The 25,617-nt window shown below is 45.0% G+C and overlaps 1 protein-coding gene across 1 annotated transcript in view; it reads right to left on the bottom strand.

Moving 5' to 3' along the window:
* Positions 1 to 25,617, bottom strand: part of KCTD3 (potassium channel tetramerization domain containing 3) — a 290,532-nt gene that overhangs the window by 192,967 nt on the left and 71,948 nt on the right. The window contains exons 2-3 of the mRNA XM_069233892.1: positions 11,025 to 11,078; positions 6,618 to 6,663 (exon numbers count right to left, since the gene is read on the bottom strand). Of these exons, the coding sequence (XP_069089993.1) occupies positions 6,618 to 6,663; positions 11,025 to 11,078 (100 nt within the window). The remainder of the gene's footprint in view (positions 1 to 6,617; positions 6,664 to 11,024; positions 11,079 to 25,617) is intronic.

A 25,617-nucleotide genomic window follows, 5' to 3' on the forward strand; every position in this document is an offset into this window, starting at 1 on the left:
AAATGCTACTAGTGGGCCTGCAGCACTGGTTGTGCCACCCACATAAGTAGCTCTGTAATCATGTCTCAGACCTGCCACTGCAGTGTCTGTGTGTGCAGTTTTAAACCTTTCCTTACATGTAAGGCACCCCTAAGGTAGGCCCTAGGTAGCCCCAAGGGCAGGGTGCAGTGTATGGTTAAGGTAGGACATATAGTAATGTGTTTTATATGTCCTGACAGTGAAATAGTGCCAAATTTGTTTTTCACTATTCGAAGGCCTATCTCTCTCATAGGTTAACATAGGGACTAACTTTCATTATTTTTTAAGCGCAGTTTACCCTTGGGAGCAGATAGAGATGAGGAGTTTGGGGTCTCTGAACTCACAATTTAAAACTATTTTAGATTGTCAGTTTGAAAATGCCCTTTTTAGAAAGTGGGCATTTTCTTGCTTAACCATTCTGTGCCTCTGCCTGCTTGTGTATTCCACGTCTGGGTCAGACCGACAGTTGGGCTGTTGTGATTCACCTCTAGACAGTGACACAAAGGGAGCAGGGGTGTAGCCTCATATCCTGATGAGTCTCCTGGGCTAGACTGGGGAGGGAGAAGCTGACACTTACACTTGAAAGGGCTGTGCCTGTCCTCACACAATGCAGTCTCCAAACCCCTAGTGTGCCTGGGGCCAGGCCTGGGCAAGGCAGGATCTTGTGAACAGCAGAGACTTTCCTTTGAAGTTTGCCTACTTCAAAAGCAGAAAGTGGTATAAGTAGTGGACCCAAAACCCTAAATGTGTAGAATACGTCTGGATCAAGAGGAAGCTCTGCAAGGAGAAGAGCTGAAGAGCTGGAGGAGGAGTACTGCCCCTTCGCTGTATGTGCTCTGCTGGGTTGGCCTGCAGTTGTTGCTTCTGCTTTAGAGAGGGGCAAAGACTGGACTCTGGTGTGTATCCTGCTTGCAATGTTTCTCCAAGGGCTTGCACTGAGCTTGCCTTCTGTTAAGCAGTATCAGGGACAGCAAAGACTTCACTTACCAGCCTCTGGGTTCTCTTGCTGTGGGCTCAAACTCACAAGGTGGTGCCTATTCCAGTATCTTGGCCCTTGGGAGTGAAAGCTGGTGAAAAACCAAGAAAAGCCAAGTGCACCAACTTCAGACGACGCCAGGACTGATTCCGTTGCCAGATCCCGCGACGCCCCTTGCAACTGAAGCTGTGGTCCATGCTGGAGTGCGACGAACCCGATAGACACCGCAGGCCCGTCCCCCTTCCCCCACATCCTCACTGAAGTCCATGACTCTGTGAGTCCAGAGGTGCTGGGTCACCGATTTCCATGACACCCAACTCTGCCAGAAGTGTAAGGAGCCAAAGCTTCACACCGACCAAGCTTCATCTCCACAGCAAGGACTAAATGCCTTTGTGTCTCTGCTCTGCAGTCCTGAACCGACGCCACACCAGATCCGGCAATGCCTCAATCCCTAACTCCGTACACCAGCTAGTTTCCTCATTTTCACAAGGTACTGTACTTGGGGGTCCGTGCGACTGCATGACCAGCGCCGTTGGCGTCAGATTGTTGGGAATAACTCAGTCATGATGACGTAATATCACCAAATCGAAACAGTTTTGTTTCTAAATGACATGTTGAAGTTTAATCTTTAAAAATTCATAACTTTGCTTGTGTATGTTGGATTTTTGTTGTTTTGGTCTTGTTTTACTCAGATACATATAGGCTATTTTCCTAACCTGTTCGGTGTGTATTGGTACAAATACTTTATAGATTGCCTCTGAGATAAGCCTAACTGCTTGTGACAAGCTAACAAGGGGATGAGCAGGGGTTATTCTAGGTGTGTAACTCCCCTACCCTGACTAAAGTGAGGGGTGTGCTTGGACAGAGTGCAAACTGACTTCAACCAGAGACCCAATTTCTAACAGTGGGCATGCACTATCTCTAAAACTCTGAATAGGTTTTATTTTATGCTGTGCTAGAATTGGATAAGCGTTTAGAACAAACCGAATGAGGGTTGGATTGCTGTAAATTGATCACCTCAACCATGTTAGAGTGTTTCCTCTTATTTACACTTTTGTTAATGTTGCTACAGCCATTTTATTTGCCTTTGTTGTGGATACAATTTATATTGTGCGTTACTAGGCTAGGATTCTGATTTTAAATAACTATTTTAAACGTAGTGCTCGTGTTCTACTGAGGGTTTGGCATTCCACTAACTCTCCCTGTATTGCCTCCTTGGATTGATTCTTATCGGAATCACATCTCACTTAAATATTGCTCAGAGGATTGTGAAATGGCATGCAGTACAAATGGTGTTCTGACTGAGGTTGACATGTTGACTAGGTCCTTGGTACCAGAGATCTAGAAAGCCAGCCTAGGTATAGAGAACATTTCAACTTCCTCCATCATAAAGTGTGTGGGCATGGGGATATTTCTTGGACGGTCCTTTAGTCTGCAAGGAGCTGGCTCTGATATTTTCTATGGTGCAATCCTTTTTGTTTTTAACCTGGTGGCTCATGGCCTTTCAGGGAAGGAAGACAAAAGACTGGGATCTTTTTTCAAGTCACCTGGGAAATAGGTGCAGCCAATGCACTTTTGTAGACTTTGTGCACCACTTACATCCGGTTTATTTGGATGCCAGCTTAACTGGGCAAGTAAGTGAGACAAAGGTATTGAAAAGGTTTGTAAATTTGTGTGAAGTTACAGCTTTGGGATGTTTGCATTATTTGCATTGTGTTTTCGCCATTCAAACGTTTAATCTGTTGGAAATGCCAATGTGCCATTTATAAAGGAAAATTCTCCATGTGTAGCCAAATTCCAAAGTGCAAGACACTGTTCCTTGCAAAACTGGCTGTGTGAATATCCTCCAGTTTTCCTTATAGAGCATCTGTCTGCTTGAGCATAAATTCAATTTAGGCAGAGAAAAATCGTTGCCACTCTTGCTGTTTATTTTCCCTTGGATTACTCTTTTAGACATATAGAATGTCCTCTCCATGCACAACTGGCTTTGTGAATAACCTGCAGGTTTTCTTAGGGGGTGTCTGTCTACCTGTGCATAAATACAAATTAGGCAGAGAAAAATCTTTGCCAATCTTGCCTTTTATTTTCCCTGTGTTTACTATTCTAGACTTATAGAAAGTCCTCAGAAGGCATGTGAAAGATTGAAAGATGTAATATTGAATGCTGGCAAGATTCTACTAGACCGGAATCCTATCATGCTAGAGAGTTCTAGCCCCAATGTGAAAGTGGGCTGGTGGTCATGCGTCTCCTAAGTGGTGTCCTTCCACCAGCAAGAATGAAGTGCTAGTGTTGTTTTTTTTTTGGGGGGGGGAGTGGGGCGTTCTTCTAGAACAAGACCACACTCTGGGGGCAGAATTCAGTTATATTGGCCTACCATATGTTGCAGGATCTTGCCTGGGGTCAATACCTTGCTAGTCAGGAAGGAGTTAACCCTTGCTAACCCTTCTATCTAGGGAAGAATACTGCCTTGAAGTAGAGCTGGATGAAAGACTGGAGAATACTGGAGACTCCAGAATCTTCTTTGACTCAATCACAGGATTCGGTATCTTGAGCTTTAGATGCTGAAGAGAGCATTCGTATTTACCATGGTGTGCACAAGGATAGAGGCCTTAATGTTTAAGCTCTCAACATTAAATGTCAAAAGTATTTACTAATGTTGAAACACTCTAGGTCCATCAAGATTATATGCAGTAAAGGGTGTCTTGAAGATGATTAAGAGCCTAATTTAGATCTTGGTGGTAAAGGTCCTGCCGTCGACTTTTCAACTGAAAACCCATCCGCCGCTGCGATGGCCCGCCCGGTGTATTTGGATGCGGACGGTCCTATAGACGAAAACTTGCATTAAAACCGCAATCTCAACTCCGCCCGTATTGACAGAGGGAGAGGGAAAAGTGGTTGATAGTGGAACACTAGACACATTGCCGCTATGCTGAATTGGATGTATCTTACCACTAAGAAAAAAGTAGTGGCAGTCCAAACTCAATGTTTGAGTTCGCGGATTGGGGCTGAAAACTCACCTTTTTCCACATTCCATCTTCATCTTTGACTGGACAATCCCTGCCATTGATGCTGCCACCGACCCACGAAGAAAAAATGACTCCCCTGTCGCCAGCTCTGAAAGGCAGGGATGCTGCATTGCCAGGGTAGATTCAATGGGCACTGCACAGGAGGACGGGCCACTGAAGGCATGTACGTGTCACAGTAATTTCTTTTAATCACTGTAACATGCATAGGTCGGGGACAGAATTAAGTCACACAGTGCTGGGGACACATTGGCACAACAAGCATATCACACACATAACCAGCTTTCACTGTAGAGTCATCATTCATTGCAAAATGAATGATGGCACCACAATGACTGTACGCACACACTGGACGACGATGTAAATGTGTGTGTATTGCAAGAGGACCTGTACGGGTAGGTTTGTGCTGCTATGTATGTGAGTCAGAATGTGTATGTGTGTGTTTGTGGACTGTCTGTTTGAGATGGAGGGAACTTGAGTGGGAGGTGTGGTTGTGCCCGTATGTGTGCCACTTGAATGTGAGACCGATGTTGTGTATGTTGTGTTGCTGTGCAACACATTCTGGTGAGTGTTGTTGTGTGGTTGCCATTGTCGTGCTGTGTGTAGTTGTGCTTATGTGTGCATGTCTTTGTGTAGCTGAGTGTGTAGTTGTGTTGGTTGTTGTGGTTGTGTCGTGTGTGGGTGCAGTGTCAATGTTGTGCATATGTTGAGTCATGGATGTATGTCAATGTGTGTTTTGGGAATGTACGGATTGTGTTATGTTGGAATGACAATGGTTATTGTGTATATGGGGTTTGCTGTGCGGTGGGACACATACGGCTAAGGGACAGTGTGTGTGTCACTTACCTCTCTTCCATAACCCCCGACGTTGCAGGAAGTCCACTGGAATCCATCGCCATCTCCCTCTGCCAGCAATCTGTCACCAGTCAATCCGCTTGCAAAACTGTACCTCTAAATACGGCGGGCGGAACACAGTTGACAGTTTTTTGCGTCAGCTGTCAGAGCGGCTTGGCGGTAGCACTGTCAAGATCTAAATCAGGCCCTAAGTCACCAGTAAGGATCCTGGCTCTGGAGCCTGCAGCATCAATGCTTCTGAGACAGAAATGGAGCAGTGGTGGCTGCAACGCTACTGTACCTTTAAAGAATACCTAGAGGTACCAAAGGAGATCCCACAACAGCGCAGCGTGGAGGCACGGTCTTCAATGAGTTTGTTTATGGGTTGAAATTCTGATAACAACAGTTCCAATTTCTCTACAATTGGCTAACTGACTCGTCTAAGCCTATATGAGTGATGGCTACCTATAAATCCATTCCTAACCAACATTCCTTAACAAATGTAACATTCCTCAGCATTTTGATACTCTTCCAAGAAAATAAAAAGTACGTCCTCTTTGGAAGACTGTACATCCAGCAAAGAAGGGATATTTGCCAAAGAGAGCCAGCAGAGTGACTGGAAATACAACTGATACGTCCCTGCACAAAAACAATCAATCATACTCACTTTCCAGTAACCAAAATGGTTTGGAAAAGTGACAGATAACAGAGAGTGGCAAGTGAAGCCCACCATATGTTTGCCAGCCATTTGAAAAACGTTTGCCAACATATATCATGGACACTGCTAACCAGCCATTAAAAGCCAGAAATAAATACTAAATAATATGGCCTTTCACTAGTGAATTCAATAGTTAGGCAAGTATAGATTTGTAGGAAGGGTTCTACTACTCAGCAAGTCATATCCATGTTCTAAGCATATGTTGTAGCATTTTATCTAGATGTATATTTTTGTGAGTAAATAATAATGGTGAATAATGGTCTTACGAATGTTCCATATTACATTCAAAATCTCCAAATAGCAATAACATGGAAGATGTTGGATTCTTTCTTAGAATGGGATTTTGCTTAGGAACTTTAGAAGTGATGTGAATACTCTGATTTGCTGAATAATTTGTTACTTGTGCTCATGCTCTGATGAGACTGAGTTGTCTCTAATTTGGGTATAAGAACCGTGAATTGTGCATAAGAACCCCTCAATTTTGGGAGTGAGACAGAAATATTCCTGAACCTCTTTCAGCTAGGGATACTGTCCGATTTCCTTCCTGATTTTGCTTCTCATTTGGGACTTATAATAATTCTGCTTCTTGATTACTCTGTATTGCTTGTATTTGAGCCTTCATGGCATTTACTCTGTACCGTTTGTTTTTGAGATGTGTTGCAATAAAACCCTTTAACTTTTCCTCTGAACCAGAACTCAGTTATTGAGAGGCCTCAAATACTATGAATGTTACTTTGCTAAATTGATGACGGGCAGATCAAAACAGGGTAGAACTGTCTGAATTACGTTTTGGGGTACTCTGAATTTTGGGGTGTTCTGAATATTGGAAGAGTTCTGCTCCCACAAATATTAACACATGACCACAGTGAAATTATAGAGATTTCAGTAATTTTAGAGATTTCAGTACACTTCACTTTCGATCAAATTTTTAAAGTAGTAAAACAGGCAGGCAGTTAAAACAATCATAGCGTCCTCTGAGAACTAAACATCAGTGCCTACAGTTTCATCAAAACAATTCAAATTGTTAGCACTTATTGCAAATACTTACAGCTCCAGTTTCATCCCTTAGTGTTGAAATTCTTCCACTCAACAAACTAAAACATAAAAAAATAATCATTAATAATCTAAGCGCCAATTAGTGGCCTTTCTTGCAAGCTCTGTTTCCTGGTAACGGTATTAGATTAGTAAATGTCTTCCATTGTCATTTATTCTCCTCCCTCACAAACTGTTGTTACAAACTGAGAAGAGCCCACAATCCTGAGATAGTCACTTTGCCGGGTTACCAGAAAATAATCCTTACATACTTGTGAAACAATAAAAGAAATCAAACCTTCCATGTTAATTGTGGCTTGACAGAGAGATCTGAAGATTCTTTTGTTAACAATTCCTCACATTATACAGAGATTCAGCTTGGGCTCAGCCCACAGAAGTAATTCCTGCTCATGTCATGCTGTCTGGTGTATTATTCAGCCTCCTAAGGCCTATTCTACCATCCCAAAGGTGCTCTAAATTATCATTCATCATCACTCGTTTAGCTTATAGACGCACTGTACAGAGCAAGTAATAGTGTTTGTTGTCTGCAGCAGTCTTTTTTTCAAATGTTTTTCTCCTCAGAAATCAAAATGAAATCCTGACATTTTGCCAATGTCTGGTAAGACATGAAAGTCGAAATTGTAGAAAGTTCTGGAGAAGGAATGCAGTTCCTAGCAAATACAGTAACTCCTGCTTTATCGGGGGTAAATGTGCAAAGAGACGTAAGTCATGTACAGTGTTGCCAAGAGTTGGACAAACCCAGTTCCATTCATTCACAACCAAACGCTTTGCTGTGAAATAAAATACTTGTAGAGTGAGAAATTCATATTTCAGTACCAGACTAAAGTCAAGGAATTTGGGGACATCATAGTAGGGGACTTTAATGTGTTTAAATCAAAGAAATTCTTGCAAATGGCGCAGCTGCTATGTTTGCCCAAGCTAGTGACTGACTGTATTTACGGTAACTGTTATTTTGCGAGTCAGTAACTAGTTACCAACTTGCAAAATAGGGACTGCGACTCGCAGTTAGGAAGGGGTGACCCAGAGGGGGATGTATTATTGTCTTGTGACCGCGAATGCGATCGCAAAATAATATCTGTTAACACCAATTTCAAATTGGTGTTGACCCATTCACAAACGGGAAGGGGTCCCCACATGACTCCTTCCCCTTTGTGAATGGCAGCGAAAATGTTTTATCAGAGCAGAGCTTAAAAAAAATTAAAAGAAAACTTTAATTTTCATTTTTTAAATGCATCCTGTTTTCCTTTAGGAAAAACGGGCTGCATTAAAAAAAAACAAAAAAAAAACTGCTTTATTGAAAAGCTGACACAGACATGGTGGTCTGCTGACCCCAGCAGGCCACCATCTCTGTGAGTGCGGCCAGTCCCAAATGGGTTGCAAATTGCGACCTCCCTCATGAATGTTCATGAGGCAGGTCCCTTGCGATCCATTTGGGAATCGCAAACAACGTGGTTAACACTGTGGTACATTTTGTTTTGTGACTCGCAATTTGCGATTCGCAAACAGATCACAAATTGCGAGTCGCAAAACAAAAGGTTGTACATCTGGCCCATAGTGCCTACAGAATACATGTGAGGTATTCCATGTAGCCACTCTGTTGATACACACATGCTTTGGGAAACCAACTGAAGCCGCCTTCACTATGGTGAAATACACAGGCATTGAATAAAAGAGACTGCACAGAATAACAACGTTTCGTAAAATTGATTACCCATCTAACTTTGAGGGAGGTACTTTTTTGGTCCTGTTCACATTAAAACAAAGATTGTGCATAACACGGATGCTACATCACACGTCTTGGTCAAAGAAGCATACGTTTCCAGAACGGAGATTGGGAGATAAATCAGCTTGGTCATGTGAGATCCTGAAAACATCTCTGAGGAACGGAATGGACGTGCTTGTAAACACTTTGTCCTGATGAAAGACCCAGGGCCTTCAGCTCCCTGCAGTAAATGTAAGCAAGAAAAGTGTCTTTCAGAAAGCAGCCTCGAGTGAAGGAGAGGCATTGCAAGTGAGCCTGGTACACAGGGGACATGAACGGATGAATCCTGTAAGTCCTGAGAACTTCAATTCAATTCATCAGGCTGAACTTCTTGCAGCACTTGAGCAAAGCCAGCATCTTAGGTTTTTGTAGAGGTGAGAGCAGATAAAGATTGCAAAGATAGGCTATGCGATCGAAGCAGTGTTTATCTTTCAGCACAAGTATTAGGAGTAAAAGCCCTGTTGTCTAGGGATGCTGAGAATGAAGCTTCTAGCCAGGATTCCCTGTTAGCCTTTCCAAACTTCATTTGTCTACTTGAGGATGTTGGCTCGATGAAAAGTCATGGTTTTGGACTAAGAGGAAAAGAGAATTCTAGTGGCACCACCAACACTCTCTACCAAAAAAAACACAAGATATTTCTGTGCGTGCTGAATGAGCTTTACCTCATCACTGCCACTGCCTCTGTTGGTATCCATAAAATGGTCGGGTCTGCCACCCTCTGTCTTTTTCTGCTGAGTGTTTGGTGTAGAGTTTGTAGAAGCATTATCAGGGACCTTTGGAGTGATCGATGAAAAAAAAACACCACATCTTGCAGGAGCGAAAAGACTGGGATAGCATTAATTTCTCCAATGATGTGTGCTCTAGCCAGACATAACTGAATCACACACAAGAGTGAATATATCTAGTTGGCAAAGTCATTTCCTCACAGGCTTTTATTGAAACTACTCATTAACCTAATGAGGTTATATGATCACAGGGGTCATTTAAGAGGTTAACCATGTCTGATAGTGGCTATGCCACTAGGGATGTGCTCCAAAGAAGTCTGGTGGCGGCAAACAGCTGGGACCAGTACAGTCTTGTCATACTCCATCACTAAGAGGAGGGACAGATCTAGATACTGAGTGGCCAGGTTATACGATACTCTGTCTGAGAGAGATACTCTGAGAGAGAACGGGAGTGTCCATATTTTCTTTAGTCTGCTGTTGTGCGCATGTCACAGTAAACAACAGAAAAAGAAAAACAAAATCAGACCAAAGGAGTCAGTCAAGTCAGTGAGCTATGTTGGTAAGCTTGTTGGACCCATGGTTTTGTGCCACCCACATTTTTTTCAGATACCTTCCTGGTACTGGTGAGTTTTGAGGCTGCACTGGCAGTATATGGGGCCCTAACTTCTTATGCTTCTCCATGTCTTGCGGCCATCTGGGACAACTGCTACCTTCATGTTAAACTGTTGTATACTATGAAAAAGCCAACACTGGAGCAGGAGCAAAGGGCTGAGCAAGGCAAACCTCACCTAAGTGATATGAAGGTGTTGGGAGATGATATGGTGGCCTTGGGAGACAAAATGTTGACTCCACAGTATCAATCACAGCTGCGGGAGCACTCAGAGGCTTTGTCCCTCTAAATGCATCCAGGGATAGAAGAATGCTTGACCAACTAATGCAACATACTCGTGAGTCACTATGCACTGAAATGGAAGCTTCTTCAACTAGAAGGTGTAATTGTTGGCAGGAACCATTAAAAGTAGGTGGGGTATCTTTCTCGACCAGATAATACTTAACAGTCTCCGGAGGAAGTGGGCTTGGAACGCACACCATGCAAATGCAATATTTTTGTAGTTCGACACAATATAATCGGGTACTAGAGGAAAAAAGGTCTTGTGATTGGTGCTTTCACCCATCTGGAGGTTACAAACATCCGATGCATAGGTTCTGTTCTAGAGGTATCCACATGGAAAGTAGAGAGTCAGAGGATGGGGTCCTCGCTGTATTGTAGTTCACTCGGTCTCATGCCATAAATGCACTGCACCTTGCCACTTCATCTTTATGGCAAGACCTCGTGTTTCTTGTGGTATATGGTACCCTTGCAGTGAATTCATCATGTGGTCCTTCAGGGACCTTCTTACAATGCTACACACACAGCACGTGACCCGAAGGATGCTGCTTCTCATTCAGGACAGGCTGGATGTATGCAGTCGGTTTCTAGGCTGGCACGAATCCGGAAGACTGTTGCATAGTCTGCTCTCGCCGGTGAAAGCAAAGAGAAACAAGAGATGTGTAGAGCACAGGAGAAGCTAGCGTCAGTCCACACCCAAGGGTGGGAAGGGATGGAGCTGGGAAGGGTCTGCTACTGATTGAGGCAGATAGTGCAGTCATATATTCCGTGCATGAAATGTTTTGCCATCAGCCGTGCTGAAAATCACTTGGAACAGCGTTTGAGAACTATTTCTGGTCCTGCTACTCTGAGACATGGCACCCGCAAGCTGAAATTAAAAGGAGTTTATGACACTGAAAAATAACTATGACATGTAATGGTTTGAAATAATTTACACGGGCACTTTACGAGTAGAGCTACACGAGGTATGTTTCCTCCCAGCAAACACAGACCTTACTTTGCACAATAATACAAGAAATACATTACCTAGAAAAAAAGGAATCTGGTATCCACATTAATGTTTGTCTTGAGGTACTGAACCTGCAGAAGAAAGCAAAGACACAAGTGTAAGTGCAGTGCTTTGTAATAATCGAAGGCAGAGAGAAATGAGTCACTCGTACAATAACGCTAGCGCTGGTACTGTAATACTGCAAGTACTGCTCTGTAATACTCAAAGGCAGAGTCTTTCTTACTATAACGCTAGTGCTGCTACTATAATACTGCAAGCACTGCTCTGTAATACTCAAAGGCAGAGTCACTCGTACAATAACGCTAGTGCTGCTACTGTAATACTGCAAGCACTGCTCTGTAATACTCAAAGGCAGAGTCACTCGTACAATAACGCTAGTGCTGCTACTGTAATACTGCAAGCACTGCTCTGTAATACTCAAAGGCAGAGTCATTCGTACAATAACGCTAGCGCTGGTACTGTAATACTGCTCTGTAATACTCAAAGGCAGAGTCTTTCTTACAATAACGCTAGTGCTGCTACTATAATACTGCAAGTACAGTGCTTTGGCACAATAATGCTTTTACTGTCATTCTTCTCGAAAGGACTCCTAGATATGGGTGGCATGAAATTATCTGATAGGTGAAAGGCTTTCCTTTTTGAGTGTAGTTAATGTGGAAAGTGCCAGCAGCTTGGTAGTAAAAAGCCAGTTCTCCATTAGCCGGCCCACGGTCCTGCCTGGACGCTGCACGTGGTACTCGCTGGGGGGAGGGGGGCTTCTGGGGCGTGTAAACTGGCCACTCCTTGGCAGCACAACTGTGCCTTCCAAAGCAGTGGAGGAATGCAGGGCACTCTTAACTGATGATGAAATAACCACCTTATTTGAGCTCTGCTGTTTGATCGGGAGTGAAAACACCTGTGCTAAATATTGTTATTGCAGATGATGGAATTACCCCAGGTTGTTTTGCGCCCTATTCAAAGCGCCTCCACGGTAAATAAGGCGAGGATCCGGTCTTCCAGACCAGTATTAATATATGGTATATCAGCATACTAAGTTGTAGACTGTTGTGACCGCACATATTTCTCCAGATAATACTTGGATGGCTCTGAAAGGCAAACCGCATAACTTCATGCGTAATTTGCATAATACTCAAAAGTGCACAAAGGCACTCACAATAAGGTTGTAGGTAGGGTCACCTTCTACTGAGGTCTCCACACAGCTGTGGCATACGGAGGATAGGTCAGCGTCTTATTTCTGGTACCTAATGTAAGAACCACCATTGGCGTTTAGCTGTGATTGCTCTCTCTTTGGATTTTTTCCAAGCAAGGATCTCTGCAGCATTGTGAATCAACTCTCTATCTGATCCTTACTTAGGTCTGACAGAAGGAACACTATTGACTGAATGAGGGGTTCCGATGTGGGGGAACTTAGGGCCAGATGAACAAAGCTTTTTGCACGTCGCAAACAGCGAATTTCACCCGTTTGCGACATGAAAAAAGCACTTTACAATGCACAAACACCGTTTTGCGATTCGGTAACCTGGTTACCGAATCGCAAAACGGATTTGCGAGACTCAATTAGGAAGGGGTGTTCCCTTCCTAATTGCAAGTCGCAGTGCAATGCAGGATTGCTTTGTGACCGCGAACGCAAATCAATCGCAGTTTGCAGCCTTTTGTAATGGGTGGTAACCCATTTGCAAAAGGGAAGGGGTTCCCATGGGACCCCTTCTCCGTTGTGAATGGCACTGCAAAAAAAAATTCATAACAGGCAGTGGTCCTATGGACCACTGCCTGCTCTGAAAAAATGAAATGAAAACGTTTCATTTTTCGTTTTTGTAATGCATCTCGTTTTCCTTTAAGGAAAACGGGCTGCATTACTAAAATGTTTTTTTTAAACTGCTTTATTAAAAAGCAGTCAGAGACATGGTGGTCTGCTGTCTGCAGCAGGCCACCATCCCTGTGAGGGCCGCCACTCGCAAGGGGGTCGCAAATTGCGACCCACCTCATGATTATTCATGAGGTGGGCCTTTGCGACCCCCTTGCGAGTTACAGATGGTGTCCGGGACACCATCCAACATTCCGAATTGCGACTCGCAAATTGTGAGTCGCAATTCGGAATGTACCTACATCTGGCCCTTAGTTCATTCACTGACCTTCCACTCGTCATTGTATCTTAATAATGAGTAGGACAATAGAATTCATACTGCCCAGCCATTAATGATATACAGAAGTTAAGTCACTGGCTGTGGAGGTATCCTACATGCATTTATTAAATAGTACAGACAAAATTTATGAGAAACAAAGTAGTCACAAGAAGGTAATAAGAGTATGCCAAGCTCCATCTACAGTGTCCTGAGCATATACTGAATTTAGGCTTATGGAAATGTGAAACTAGTCACAAACCTGCTTATGTCCATTATTGTTCAGTGGCTAAAATAAAGCAAGCTTCGCTCACCAAGTCGTTTTATTGTCAGATGGCTTACCTTAAACAGACCCTGCTTATTTGTCATCATAAGTTTATACTTAAATAAGCAAGGTGGACGCATCACAGCACTATATAGTCTTACCTCACATTCCATGACCACAAACTGGGGATGGGAGAATGATCCCTGCATCGTATTGTTCCTCCCTTTGGTTACCAAAACCCTAGGTGTAGCAAATGAGACTACAAATACCCTTTGGTCCTCAACCCTGATGTTACAAGTTACATCGAACCCCCATTACCTCAGTGATATCACAGACAATGGCAGCGCATTACCTTTAACCTGGATCGCGTACCAAGATGTGTCATCCGAGAACTGAGTAAGGAAATTCTGTTATAAGTGTACAACTAACTATAACATGGAAAGTTAAAATTTACATATGTGGGCTGCATAGTGTATTTACACCACCAACATGTATGTCCAAACTATATTCCTGCCAGGAGCAATGAGCCCTGTCTAGACAGCAGTTTAAATGCACTTCAGTGGCATATGGCAGGGTAACATGCCCTTGCCATTTACAAAAGGGCAGCTTTAGTGTTACCTCCCTTGACTTGGAGATGCCAGGGGGGACTTCTCTTATTCGTTCAGCGGACCCACCTAGGCAGCCTGTCCCTATTCACAATAGAGGCAAAAACCACTGATACTACCAATCACACCTCCAGAGCTGGAATACACATCTATGGATGGACGGTGTTGGAACACGGCCCTCTCTGAAGGGTCACCCCAGACCTTTTTGCCTTCCTCCTCCTCTTTTTCTGACCTAATTTGTGTTGGCTTTAGGAGGCTGGGCACTTTACCACTGCTAGCCAGTGCTAAAGTGCATGTGCTCTCTCTTTAAAAGATGGTAACATTGGTTAATACCCAATTGACATTTAATTTACCTATAACTCCCTAGCAAAGTGCACTAGATGTGCCCAGGGCCTGTAAATTAAATGCTACTAGTGGTCCTGCAGCACCGATCGTGCATCCCACATAAGTAGCCCCTTAACAACGTTTCAGGCCTGCCATTGCTAGGCCTGTGTGTGCAAAGTCACTGCCACGTTGACGTGGCATTTAAAAGTACTTGCCAAGCCTTAAATTCCTCTTTTCTTACATACAAGTCTCCCCTAACGTAGGCCCTAGGTAACCCATAGGGTAGGGTGCTATGTAAATAAAAGGCAAGATATGAAACTAAGGCCCTCATTCTGACCTTGGCGGGCGGCGGAGGCCGCCCGCCAAAGTCCCGCCGTCAGATTACCGTTCCGCGGTCGAAAGACCGCAGCGGTAATTCTGACTTTCCCGCTGGGCTGGCGGGCGGTCGCCTTCAGACCGCCCGCCAGCCCAGCGGGAAAGAGGCTTCCACGATGAAGCCGGCTCGGAATCGAGCCGGCGGAGTGGAAGCTGTGCGACGGGTGCAGTTGCACCCGTCGCGTATTTCACTGTCTGCGCAGCAGACAGTGAAATACATGTAGGGGCCCTCTTACGGGGGCCCCTGCAATGCCCATGCCAGTGGCATGGGCACTGCAGGGGCCCCCAGGGGCCCCGCGACCCCCCCTACCGCCATCCGGATCCCGGCGGTCGGACCGCCGGGATCTGGATGGCGGTAGGGGGGTCGGAATCCCCGCGGCGGTGCAGCAAGCTGCGCCGCCGTGGAGGATTCAATGGGGCGGCGGTACACTGGCGGGAGCCCGCCAGTGGTGCCGGTCCGACCGCGGCTTTACCGCCGCGGTCGGAATCCCCATTGGAGCACCGCCGGCCTGTCGGCGGTGCTCCCCCGGTCCTCCGCCCTGGCGGTCAAAGACCGCCAGGGTCAGAATGACCACCTATGTGTTTAACATGTCCTGGTAGTGAAAAACTCATAAATTTGTTTCTCACTACTGTGAGGCCTGCTCTTCTCAGGCCAGCATTAGAACTGCCCTTATATACTTTTAAGCGGTAGATTCTAATCTGAAAGGGGTAGCCCAGTCATGTTTAGAATGGCCAGAATTGTAATATAAAATCGTGCTTACTGGTGAAGTTGGATTTAATATTACTATTTTAGAAATGCCACTTTAAAAAAGTGGGCATTTCTCTGTACTTACTGCCATTTGTGCCTTAAAGCCTGTCTCCAATCCACATCTGGTCTGTGCTGGTTGACAGCTCCCCTTGTGTATTCCACCCAGAAACCCATAAACACAGGACACGCAGTCACATCTGCATTCATCTGCACACTGAATGGGTCTCCCTGGGCAGGAAGGATGGAGTGGCTCTCTCTTGCACTTCAAGACCAGTGGCCTGCCCTCACACAAAGGACTGATAACCCCCCACTGAACTAATGGCAGACAGGGCTGGGTTGAAAGGGGGACTTGTGCACTTCAAAACCACTCTTTGAAGTTGCCCCCACTCCAAATGCACTTTTGGGTGTATATATACTGGGTCAGTGACGCCACCAAATGAGACACTTCTGGACCTGTAACTGGACTCTGTCAGAGGGACTGTCTGGCTGCCCAAAGGATTCATCTGAACTGCTTTACTGGGAAGGACTGCTACCCTGCTTCGTTGCCTTGCTACCTGCTGGCCCCCGACTCTGCTGAAAGGTTTCTGCCTTCCTCACAAGTGCTCTCCAAGGGCTTGGATTGAGCTTTCCTCCTGTTCTGAAGCCTCAGGGACACAAATACTTCATCCTAGAGAAGAAAATACCTGTGTGTCAGAAAATCAGTACAACGCCTGCAGAAATCGACGCAGCACATGCCTCACCGCTGAAAAGTTGCCACATTGCCTAGAGGATTGACACAGCGCCTGCTCATTCTACCAGTGCATCATGGATTTTCAACGCATCGTCCCTGGGCGTCAAAATACCCAGTCGTCAGATATTATTGCGGCCCTTCCACCTGACTATTCTATTTTAAGGAGGGAACAGATGCAAACAAGTGGGAGGGGGCATTGTGATTGTATTCAAAAGTAGGTACATAAGCAAATTTCAAGAATTATACATTCCAGACTGTGAAGCAGTATCTTTCCTGATAGAACTCAACCCCCACCTTTGCCATATCAGGAGCGTTGATTTACCGCCCCTGGTTATGCTGGAAAGTACTGTATGTTGTTGCCAGAGCTGAATGCACCCCTCATCCTCAAATCTTCTAACTTTATTCTTTTAGGAGATATTAATATTCACTTTGAGGATAATCATAACAATTACTTTACGCCTACTCATACTGCAGGACACCTACTTGATCCAATTTTTGCAAACTTAAATATTATTTCAACAAACCCAACAGTGCCACTAGTGAGGTGTGACCATTATGAGGTTGCTTTCTCTGTGTAGAACACACCGGTTACTTCTAAAAAAGCATTCTGGACCAGTCCATAGGATTAGAGCTTGGTCACTGTTAGATGCACCTGCCCTTAACCTCCAACTGAGGCGCACTAAGCCCAACTTTACTCAATCGTTGGAACTGGATGAACCTAGGATTGATACTTGGCTCCAGGACTCCTTGGATATTTTCCTATCCACAAAACTCAATCTTTCAGTGAGAATTCATCCCCCGTCCCCATGGTTTATGGAGTCACTATGATTAGAGAAACTAGATGTAATTGTTTTGTGGAGCAGACATTGCGGCTCTCCTATAATGTGGACGCCATACTCATATATAAAAAAGCACTGAACATTGTCATGGGCTTTGTCGACTAGCCCGAGTCGCTTTTTAAACCAGTCAAATTAGCGTTGCTCAAAATAATTCCAAAACTCTTTTTAGAGGAGTGCAAGAATTATCCAATCCCATGGTTACTGCACCTTCTATTGTGTTGGCCCAGGTCCAATGTGATGAAGTGGCACGTTTCTTTATCAAAAAGGTGGAGGATATTCATCTTATGTTAAAAGAAAATGATAATGGTCATAGGAAACAGATAGTTCCAGTGAAGGAGTCACATAAACCTCGGCTAACTTCACCTCCCCACACACTCTACTCTCCATCTTCTCAGAAACTTCAGACATGGGATCAATTTGATATTTCTTTATTTCTATCTTTAGGACAGTCCATAAGATCAGGTTCCCCAAATGACCTTCTACGCCCAATGAAGCTCATTACTCTGGACCATGATAACTTGGAGGTGCTGGTAGGGCTTCTCAATGTATTCTTACAAAAAGGCATCATTCCCCGTCCTTGGGAACATGCAATGGTGAACCTCTGTTGAAGAAGCCGAGCCTGGGTACACTGGAGTGGTCGAATTACAGACCTATTTCTAGACTACCCATCATGATGAAAATTACAGAACAAAATACGAACAGACAAATTACAGCCTTTTTCGAGACCTTTTACATACTCGTTCTGTCCCAGTCTGGTTTTAGAACAGACTACAGCACGGAATCTCCATTGTTAGGAGTGGCAGAACATCTCAGGAAAATCTTTGCTAAGGGAAGAGACAGTTTTGATTCTACTAGATCTCAGTGCCGCCTTTGATAAGGTGTTGCATTCAATATTATTGGAGAGACTTATTAGCGCTGGCATATAAGGTACAGCTTTATCCTGGTTTCATCTTTCCTGAGTGATCAAACTTTTCAGATCTCCTCTGGTACGGCCCCTTCCTTCTGTTTTGCACTCACTTCTGGGGTGCCTCAGGGCTCAGTCTTAAGCCCATCACTGTTTAATATCTATATCAGACCCCTGGCCGATTCAGTTGAAAGCTTCGTACTGACTTTATTTTCCTATGTGGATGACACACAAATTATATTCTCTCTGTCCCACTTCACATGCGCATTTACCTGAGGTGCTGAGCCTGTTTGACAAGGGTTGCCTATAGGATGAATGCAAATTCTCTCAAATGTAACTTAGATTTAACTTAGATACGACTGAGGTGATGGTTTTGGAAACTAACCCCTTGCTTTGGGGCCCAAGCCATTGTCCTCAACCTCTTGGTCCCTTGACAAAGCCATCCCATAAAGTGAAAAACCTGGGCTTCTGGTTAGATAAGGAGTTGTCCATGAAACCTCAGGTGGTTAAAACCGCTGCAACCTGTTTTGCTGTTTTGAAGAGGCTACGCCAAAGTATTTGGATACTCCCTATTCCAACTCAAAGAAGAACTGTTGTCGATGCACTTGTTATCTCAAGATTGGACTATGGTAATACCCTCTATTTGGGAGTAGATAAGTCCTTTATTAGAAGGCTCCAAGTGGTGCAAACCCCGGCAGCGAGGATGCCTTACAGGCTTCTAAAGAGTTCTTCAACATTACCTCTCCTGAAGGAGCTACACTGGCCAAAAGTAGAAAAAAGGATTCAGTTTAAAGCCTTATGCTTTATGTATAGTGCCAAATATGGAAGTGGCCCCCGTTACCTACAGGATATAATTAAACCCTGAAGACTGGCGCGCCCTTTGCTATCTGGAGATTTAAATCTATTCAAACTTCTGAACATCAGTCGCTAACATATGGGTGGCCCGTCCTTTACACACTTAGGCCCCAAACTGTGGAATGGTCTCCTGTTGCACCTAAAAAGTTGTGCATTTTTGTTCTCCTTTTGAAAACAAGGAAGACATGGTTGTTTTAAGGTAGTAAACCAACAGGAACCTTAACTATCTTTAGCACGGGGAAACCTCATGTGGGTAGCTGAGCGCTTTATGAACTTTTTTAATAATAATAATTCATAATGGCAAGTGCTCCTTGCTGAGCCCTACGCTGCGACTAATCAGTCCTATGTATGAACTTGAGAGTACAGTGCCAAAAGAAAGCTGTTATATTAGTCTGCTTTCTATTTTTTATCTCCATTTTTAGCTATACAATTTTTATGATCAGCTTTATTAAAGTAAATTTAGATTTGAAGTTCTATTTCCAGGTTACTATCCTTGGGTCACTTGTTGGAATGGAATAGGGATACCACAATGAAATGTTAACAAGATGTGAATATTATTTTATACATGATCTACATTTTCCTTGTTGGGCATGCACCATAGAAATAAACTTTGACCCATTTTTATAATCAAAATTAAGTAACCATACACTTTTTACTGCTGTGCAGGTGGATTTCCCCTCTGTCAAGTTCCACCTTTGACTGAAAATATCTATAGGCCCTCATTCTGTTAACAAATATCTTATAATTTGCAATGGCTGGTGATGAGTTTTGAAAAACATGTACAGGTATTCAAATGAGTGTGTCTTTGAGAAACCCAAATCTCAACTAAAGAGCAAATCTCAAGTGCCCACTATTCAGCACCCTGTTTAAAATCGCCCTGTTCAAGCAAGCATTTTTCATCCATGAGTGGGTTTATTTGTAGGAGATGCCTTTTGAGCCCGTCCCATAACAAGACCACTTCCGGCCCCGAGTATACATTTCTTGAGCTACAAACATTTATGTGGAATTTGCTTCATATTGTAAGTCTTGGTAACATTATATTTGCAGGTCTAAAGATTCAGTGTCACAAAGTGCTCCGAGGAAGCCGGAAGATAACGTGGCTGATACTATTGCAAACTAATGGAAGGAAAAACGAGGATGACAGGTAAACAAGTTGCGTTATTTGGAAATTTGGTGGAAACATACATTTTGCATCAAATAAGCATATTTTAAAGTTCGTTTTAAAATTGCTTTCAAAATGACTGATCATGGCCAATGTGAGCCTTTTTCAGATTTTTTTATTTAACTGTGCAAGTTTGCTCTTAGCTCAGAAAAATAAAACCGTTCGTAGCTGAATCATAAAAGAAAACTGACTGTGGTGTACCAGGAATGCACTGGCACCGACAAATGAGTTCCGAACAACATTAGCAAAGAAAAGCTCCAGTATTTCCAGAAAGAGCGTCATACAGAAAACAAGATTCCTTTCTGCTTACATAAACTGAAGCGCTGATTAAAAAAAAAAGAAAAAAAGTCTGAAGCTGTAATATCATTTTCTCTAATCTTAAACATGCTCTGGAGTTTGTCCTGGCTTTTAGGTTAGATGTTGTTCTCTGTACCTTATATGTCTCCAGTTCATTTCTGTGGAGACACGACATATAATTCTCAATACCAGTTTTAAATCTAAATATTGCAGAGACAGAAAATCAGCACTAGCAGAGTCGCTGTGCAACCCCGGCATTTTCCTTTTGTGCCTAGCTGTGCTCTGGATGATTTCCACACATTTTGGCAGTTTGTTGAGTTTGTACTCCACGTAGCCCGTTTTGGTGAACTTTGAGAGGTTAGACCCCCAGTGGACTACACACCCTTTGCCCTCATAGCATATAAAAATATCAAAACCCTGCCGGAGGCAGCTGATTCATAAATTTTGAGGTAGAAAGTAAGGCCAGGAGATTTGCTGGTAAAGTATATTTTGATTATTTGTAATGATAGCTGTAGGAAGTTGGCTCTGTATGTGCTATTTCAAAGTAAGGAATAGCATGCACAGAGTCCAAGGTTTCCCCTTAGAGGTAAAATAGTGGTAAAAAGAGATAATACTAATGCTCTATTTTGTGGTAGTGTGGTCGAGCAGTAGGCTTATCCAAGGAGTAGTGTTAAGCATTTGTTGTACATACACATAGACAATAAATGAGGTACACACACTCAGAGACAAATCCAGCCAATAGGTTTTGTATAGAAAAATATATTTTCTTAGTTTATTTTAAGAACCACAGGTTCAAATTTAACATGTAATATCTTGTTTGAAAGGTATTGCAGGTAAGTACATTAGGAACTTTGAATCATTTCAATTGCATGTGTACTTTTCAAGTTATTCACAAATAGCTATTTTAAAAGTGGACACAGTGCAATTTTCACAGTTCCTGGGGGAGGTAAGTTTTTGTTAGTTTTACCAGGTAAGTAAGACACTTACAGGGTTCAGTTCTTGGTCCAAGGTAGCCCACCGTTGGGGGTTCAGAGCAACCCCAAAGTTACCACACCAGCAGCTCAGGGCCGGTCAGGTGCAGAGTTCAAAGTGGTGCCCAAAACGCATAGGCTTCAATGGAGAGAAGGGGGTGCCCCGGTTCCAGTCTGCCAGCAGGTAAGTACCCGCGTCTTTGGAGGGCAGACCAGGGGGGTTTTGTAGGGCACTGGGGGGGACACAAGCCCACACAGAAATGTCACCCTCAGCGGCGCGGGGCGGCCGGGTGCAGTGTTAGAACAAGCGTCGGGTTCGCAATGGAAGTCAATGAGAGATCAAGGGATCTCTTCAGCGCTGCAGGCAGGTAAGGGGGGGCTTCCTCGGGGAAACCTCCACTTGGGCAAGGGAGAGGGACTCCTGGGGGTCACTTCTGCAGTGAAAGTCCGGTCCTTCAGGTCCTGGGGGCTGCGGGTGCAGAGTCTTTTCCAGGCGTCGGGACTTAAGTTTCAGAGAGTCGCGGTCAGGGGAAGCCTCGGGATTCCCTCTGCAGGCGGCGCTGTGGGGGCTCAGGGGGGACAGGTTTTGGTACTCACAGTCGTAGAGTAGTCCGGGGGTCCTCCCTGAGGTGTTGATTCTCCACCAGCCGAGTCGGGGTCGCCGGGTGCAGTGTTGCAAGTCTCACGCTTCTTGCGGGGAGATTGCAGGGTTCTTTAAAGCTGCTCCTTTGGATAAAGTTGCAGTCTTTTTGGAGCAGGTCCGCTGTCCTCGGGAGTTTCTTGTCGTCGTCGAAGCAGGGCAGTCCTCAGAGGATTCAGAGGTCGCTGGTCCCTTTGGAAGGCGTCGCTGGAGCAGAGTTCTTTGGAAGGCAGGAGACAGGCCGGTGAGTTTCTGGAGCCAAGGCAGTTGTTGTCTTCTGGTCTTCCTCTGCAGGGGTTTTCAGCTAGGCAGTCCTTCTTGTTGTTGTTGCAGGAATCTGATTTCTAGGTTCAGGGAGAGCCCTTAAATACTAAATTTAAAGGCGTGTTTAGGTCTGGGGGGTTAGTAGCCAATGGCTACTAGCCCTCAGGGTGGGTACACCCTCTTTGTGCCTCCTCCCAAGGGGAGGGGGTCACATCCCTAATCCTATTGGGGGAATCCTCCATCTGCAAGATGGAGGATTTCTAAAAGTTAGAGTCACCTCAGCTCAGGACACCTTAGGGGCTGTCCTGACTGGCCAGTGACTCCTCCTTGTTATTCTCATTATTTTCTCCGGCCTTGCCGCCAAAAGTGGGGGCCGGAGGGGGCGGGCAACTCCACTAGCTGGAGTGTCCTGCGGGGCTGTGACAAAGGGGTGAGCCTTTGAGGCTCACCGCCAGGTGTTACAGCTCCTGCCTGGGGGAGGTGTTAGCATCTCCACCCAGTGCAGGCTTTGTTACTGGCCTCAGAGTGACAAAGGCACTCTCCCTATGGGGCCAGCAACATGTCTCTAGTGTGGCAGGCTGCTGGAACCAGTCAGCCTACACAGATAGTCGGTTAAGTTTCAGGGGGCACCTCTAAGGTGCCCTCTGTGGTGTATTTTACAATAAAATGTACACTGGCATCAGTGTGCATTTATTGTGCTGAGAAGTTTGATACCAAACTTCCCAGTTTTCATTGTAGCCATTATGGTGCTGTGGAGTTCGTGTAAAACAGACTCCCAGACCATATACTCTTATGGCTACCCTGCACTTACAATGTCTAAGGTTTTGCTTAGACACTGTAGGGGCACAGTGCTCATGCACTGGTACCCTCACCTATAGTATAGTGCACCCTGCCTTAGGGCTGTAAGGCCTGCTAGAGGGGTGTCTTACCTATACTGCATAGGCAGTGAGAGGCTGGCATGGCACCCTGAGGGGAGTGCCATGTCGACTTACTCATTTTGTTCTCACTAGCACACACAAGCTGGTAAGCAGTGTGTCTGTGCTGAGTGAGGGGTCTTTTAGGGTGGCATAACACATGCTGCAGCCCTTAGAGACCTTCCCTGGCATCAGGGCCCTTGGTACCAGAGGTACCAGTTACAAGGGACTTATCTGGATGCCAGGGTGTGCCAATTGTGGAATCAAAAGTACAGGTTAGGGAAAGAACACTGGTGCTGGGGCCTGGTTAGCAGGCCTCAGCACACTTTCAATTCAAAACATAGCATCAGCAAAGGCAAAAAGTCAGGGGGTAACCATGCCAAGGAGGCATTTCCTTACACAACCCCCCCCCCAAACGAAAGAGGATGAGACTAACCTTTCCCAAGAGAGTCTTCATTGTCTAAGTGGAAGAACCTGGAAAGGCCATCTGCATTGGCATGGGCAGTCCCAGGTCTGTGTTCCACTACAAAGTCCATTCCCTGTAGGGAGATGGACCACCTCAACAGTTTTGGATTTTCACCTTTCATTTGCATCAGCCATCTGAGAGGTCTGTGGTCAGTCTGAACTAGGAAGTGAGTACCAAAGAGGTATGGTCTCAGCTTCTTCAGGGACCAAACCACAGCAAAGGCCTCCCTCTCAATGGCACTCCAACGCTGCTCCCTGGGGAGTAACCTCCTGCTAATGAAAGCAACAGGCTGGTCAAGGCCATCATCATTTGTTTGGGACAAAACTGCCCCTATCCCATGTTCAGAGGCATCGGTTTGCACAATGAATTGCTTGGAGTAATCTGGAGCTTTTAGAACTGGTGCTGTGCACATAGCTTGCTTCAGGGTGTCAAAGGCCTGTTGGCATTCTACAGTCCAGTTTACTTTCTTGGGCATTTTCTTGGAGGTGAGTTCTGTGAGGGCTGTCACAATGGATCCATATCCCTTCACAAACCTCCTATAGTACCCAGTCAAGCCAAGGAATGCCCTGACTTGAGTCTGGGTTTTTGGAGCTGCCCAGTCCAGAATAGTCTGGATCTTAGGCTGGAGTGGCTGCACTTGGCCTCCACCTACAAGGTGTCCCAAGTAAACCACAGTTCCCTGCCCTATCTGGCATTTGGATGCCTTGATAGAGAGGCCTGCAGATTGCAGAGCCTTCAAAACCTTCTTCAGGTGGACCAGGTGATCCTGCCAGGTGGAGCTGAAGACAGCAATATCATCAAGATAAGCTGCACTAAAGGATTCCAGCCCAGCAAGGACTTGATTCACCAACCTTTGGAAGGTGGCAGGGGCATTCTTTAAACCAAAGGGCATAACAGTGAACCGATAATGCCCATCAGGTGTGGAGAATGCTGTCTTTTCTTTTGCTCCAGGGGCCATTTTGATTTGCCAGTACCCTGCTGTTAAGTCAAAGGTACTTAAGAATTTGGCAGCCCCTAATTTGTCTATTAGCTCATCAGCTCTAGGAATGGGATGGGCATCTGTCTTGGTGACAGAGTTGAGACCTCTGTAGTCCACACAAAACCTAATCTCTCTCTTTCCTTCTTTGGTGTGAGGTTTGGGGACTAAGACCACTGGGCTAGCCCAGGGGCTGTCAGAGTACTCAATTACTCCCAATTCCAGCATCTTGTGGACTTCCACCTTGATGCTTTCCTTAACTTGGTCAGACTGTCTAAATATTTTGTTTTTGACAGGCATGCTGTCCCCTGTGTCCACATCATGGGTACACAGGTGTGTCTGACCAGGGGTTAGGGAAAAGAGTTCAGCAAACTGCTGCAGGACCTTCCTGCAGTCAGACTGCTGTTGGCTAGAGAGGGTGTCTGAGTAGATCACTCCATCTACTGAGCCATCTGTAGGGTCTGATGAGAGGAGATCAGGGAGAGGTTCACTCTCAGCTTCCTGGTCCTCATCTGTTACCATCAACAGATTTACATCAGCCCTGTCATGGAAGAGCTTAAGGCGGTTCACATGGATCACCCTCTTGGGGCTCCTGCTTGTGCCCAGGTCCACTAGGTAGGTGACCTGACTCTTCCTTTCTAGTACTGGGTAAGGGCCACTCCATTTGTCCTGGAGTTCCCTGGGAGCCACAGGCTCCAGAACCCAGACTTTCTGCCCTGGTTGAAATTCAACCAGTGCAGCCTTTTGGTCATACCACAACTTCTGGAGTTGTTGGCTGGCCTCAAGGTTTTTACTTGCCTTTTCCATGTACTCTGCCATCCTTGAGCGAAGGCCAAGTACATAGTCCACTATGTCTTGTTTAGGCTCATGAAGAGGTCTCTCCCAGCCTTCTTTAACAAGAGCAAGTGGTCCCCTTACAGGGTGGCCAAACAGAAGTTCAAAGGGTGAGAATCCTACTCCCTTCTTAGGCACCTCTCTGTAAGCGAAAAGCAGACATGGCAGGAGGACATCCCACCTCCTTTTGAGTTTTTCTGGGAGCCCCATGATCATGCCCTTTAATGTCTTGTTGAATCTCTCAACAAGGCCATTAGTTTGTGGATGATATGGTGTAGTGAATTTGTAAGTCACTCCATACTCATTCCACATGTGTTTTAG

The sequence above is a fragment of the Pleurodeles waltl genome, chromosome 5, assembly GCF_031143425.1.
Source record: "Pleurodeles waltl isolate 20211129_DDA chromosome 5, aPleWal1.hap1.20221129, whole genome shotgun sequence".
NCBI classification, from domain to species: Eukaryota; Metazoa; Chordata; class Amphibia; order Caudata; family Salamandridae; genus Pleurodeles; species Pleurodeles waltl.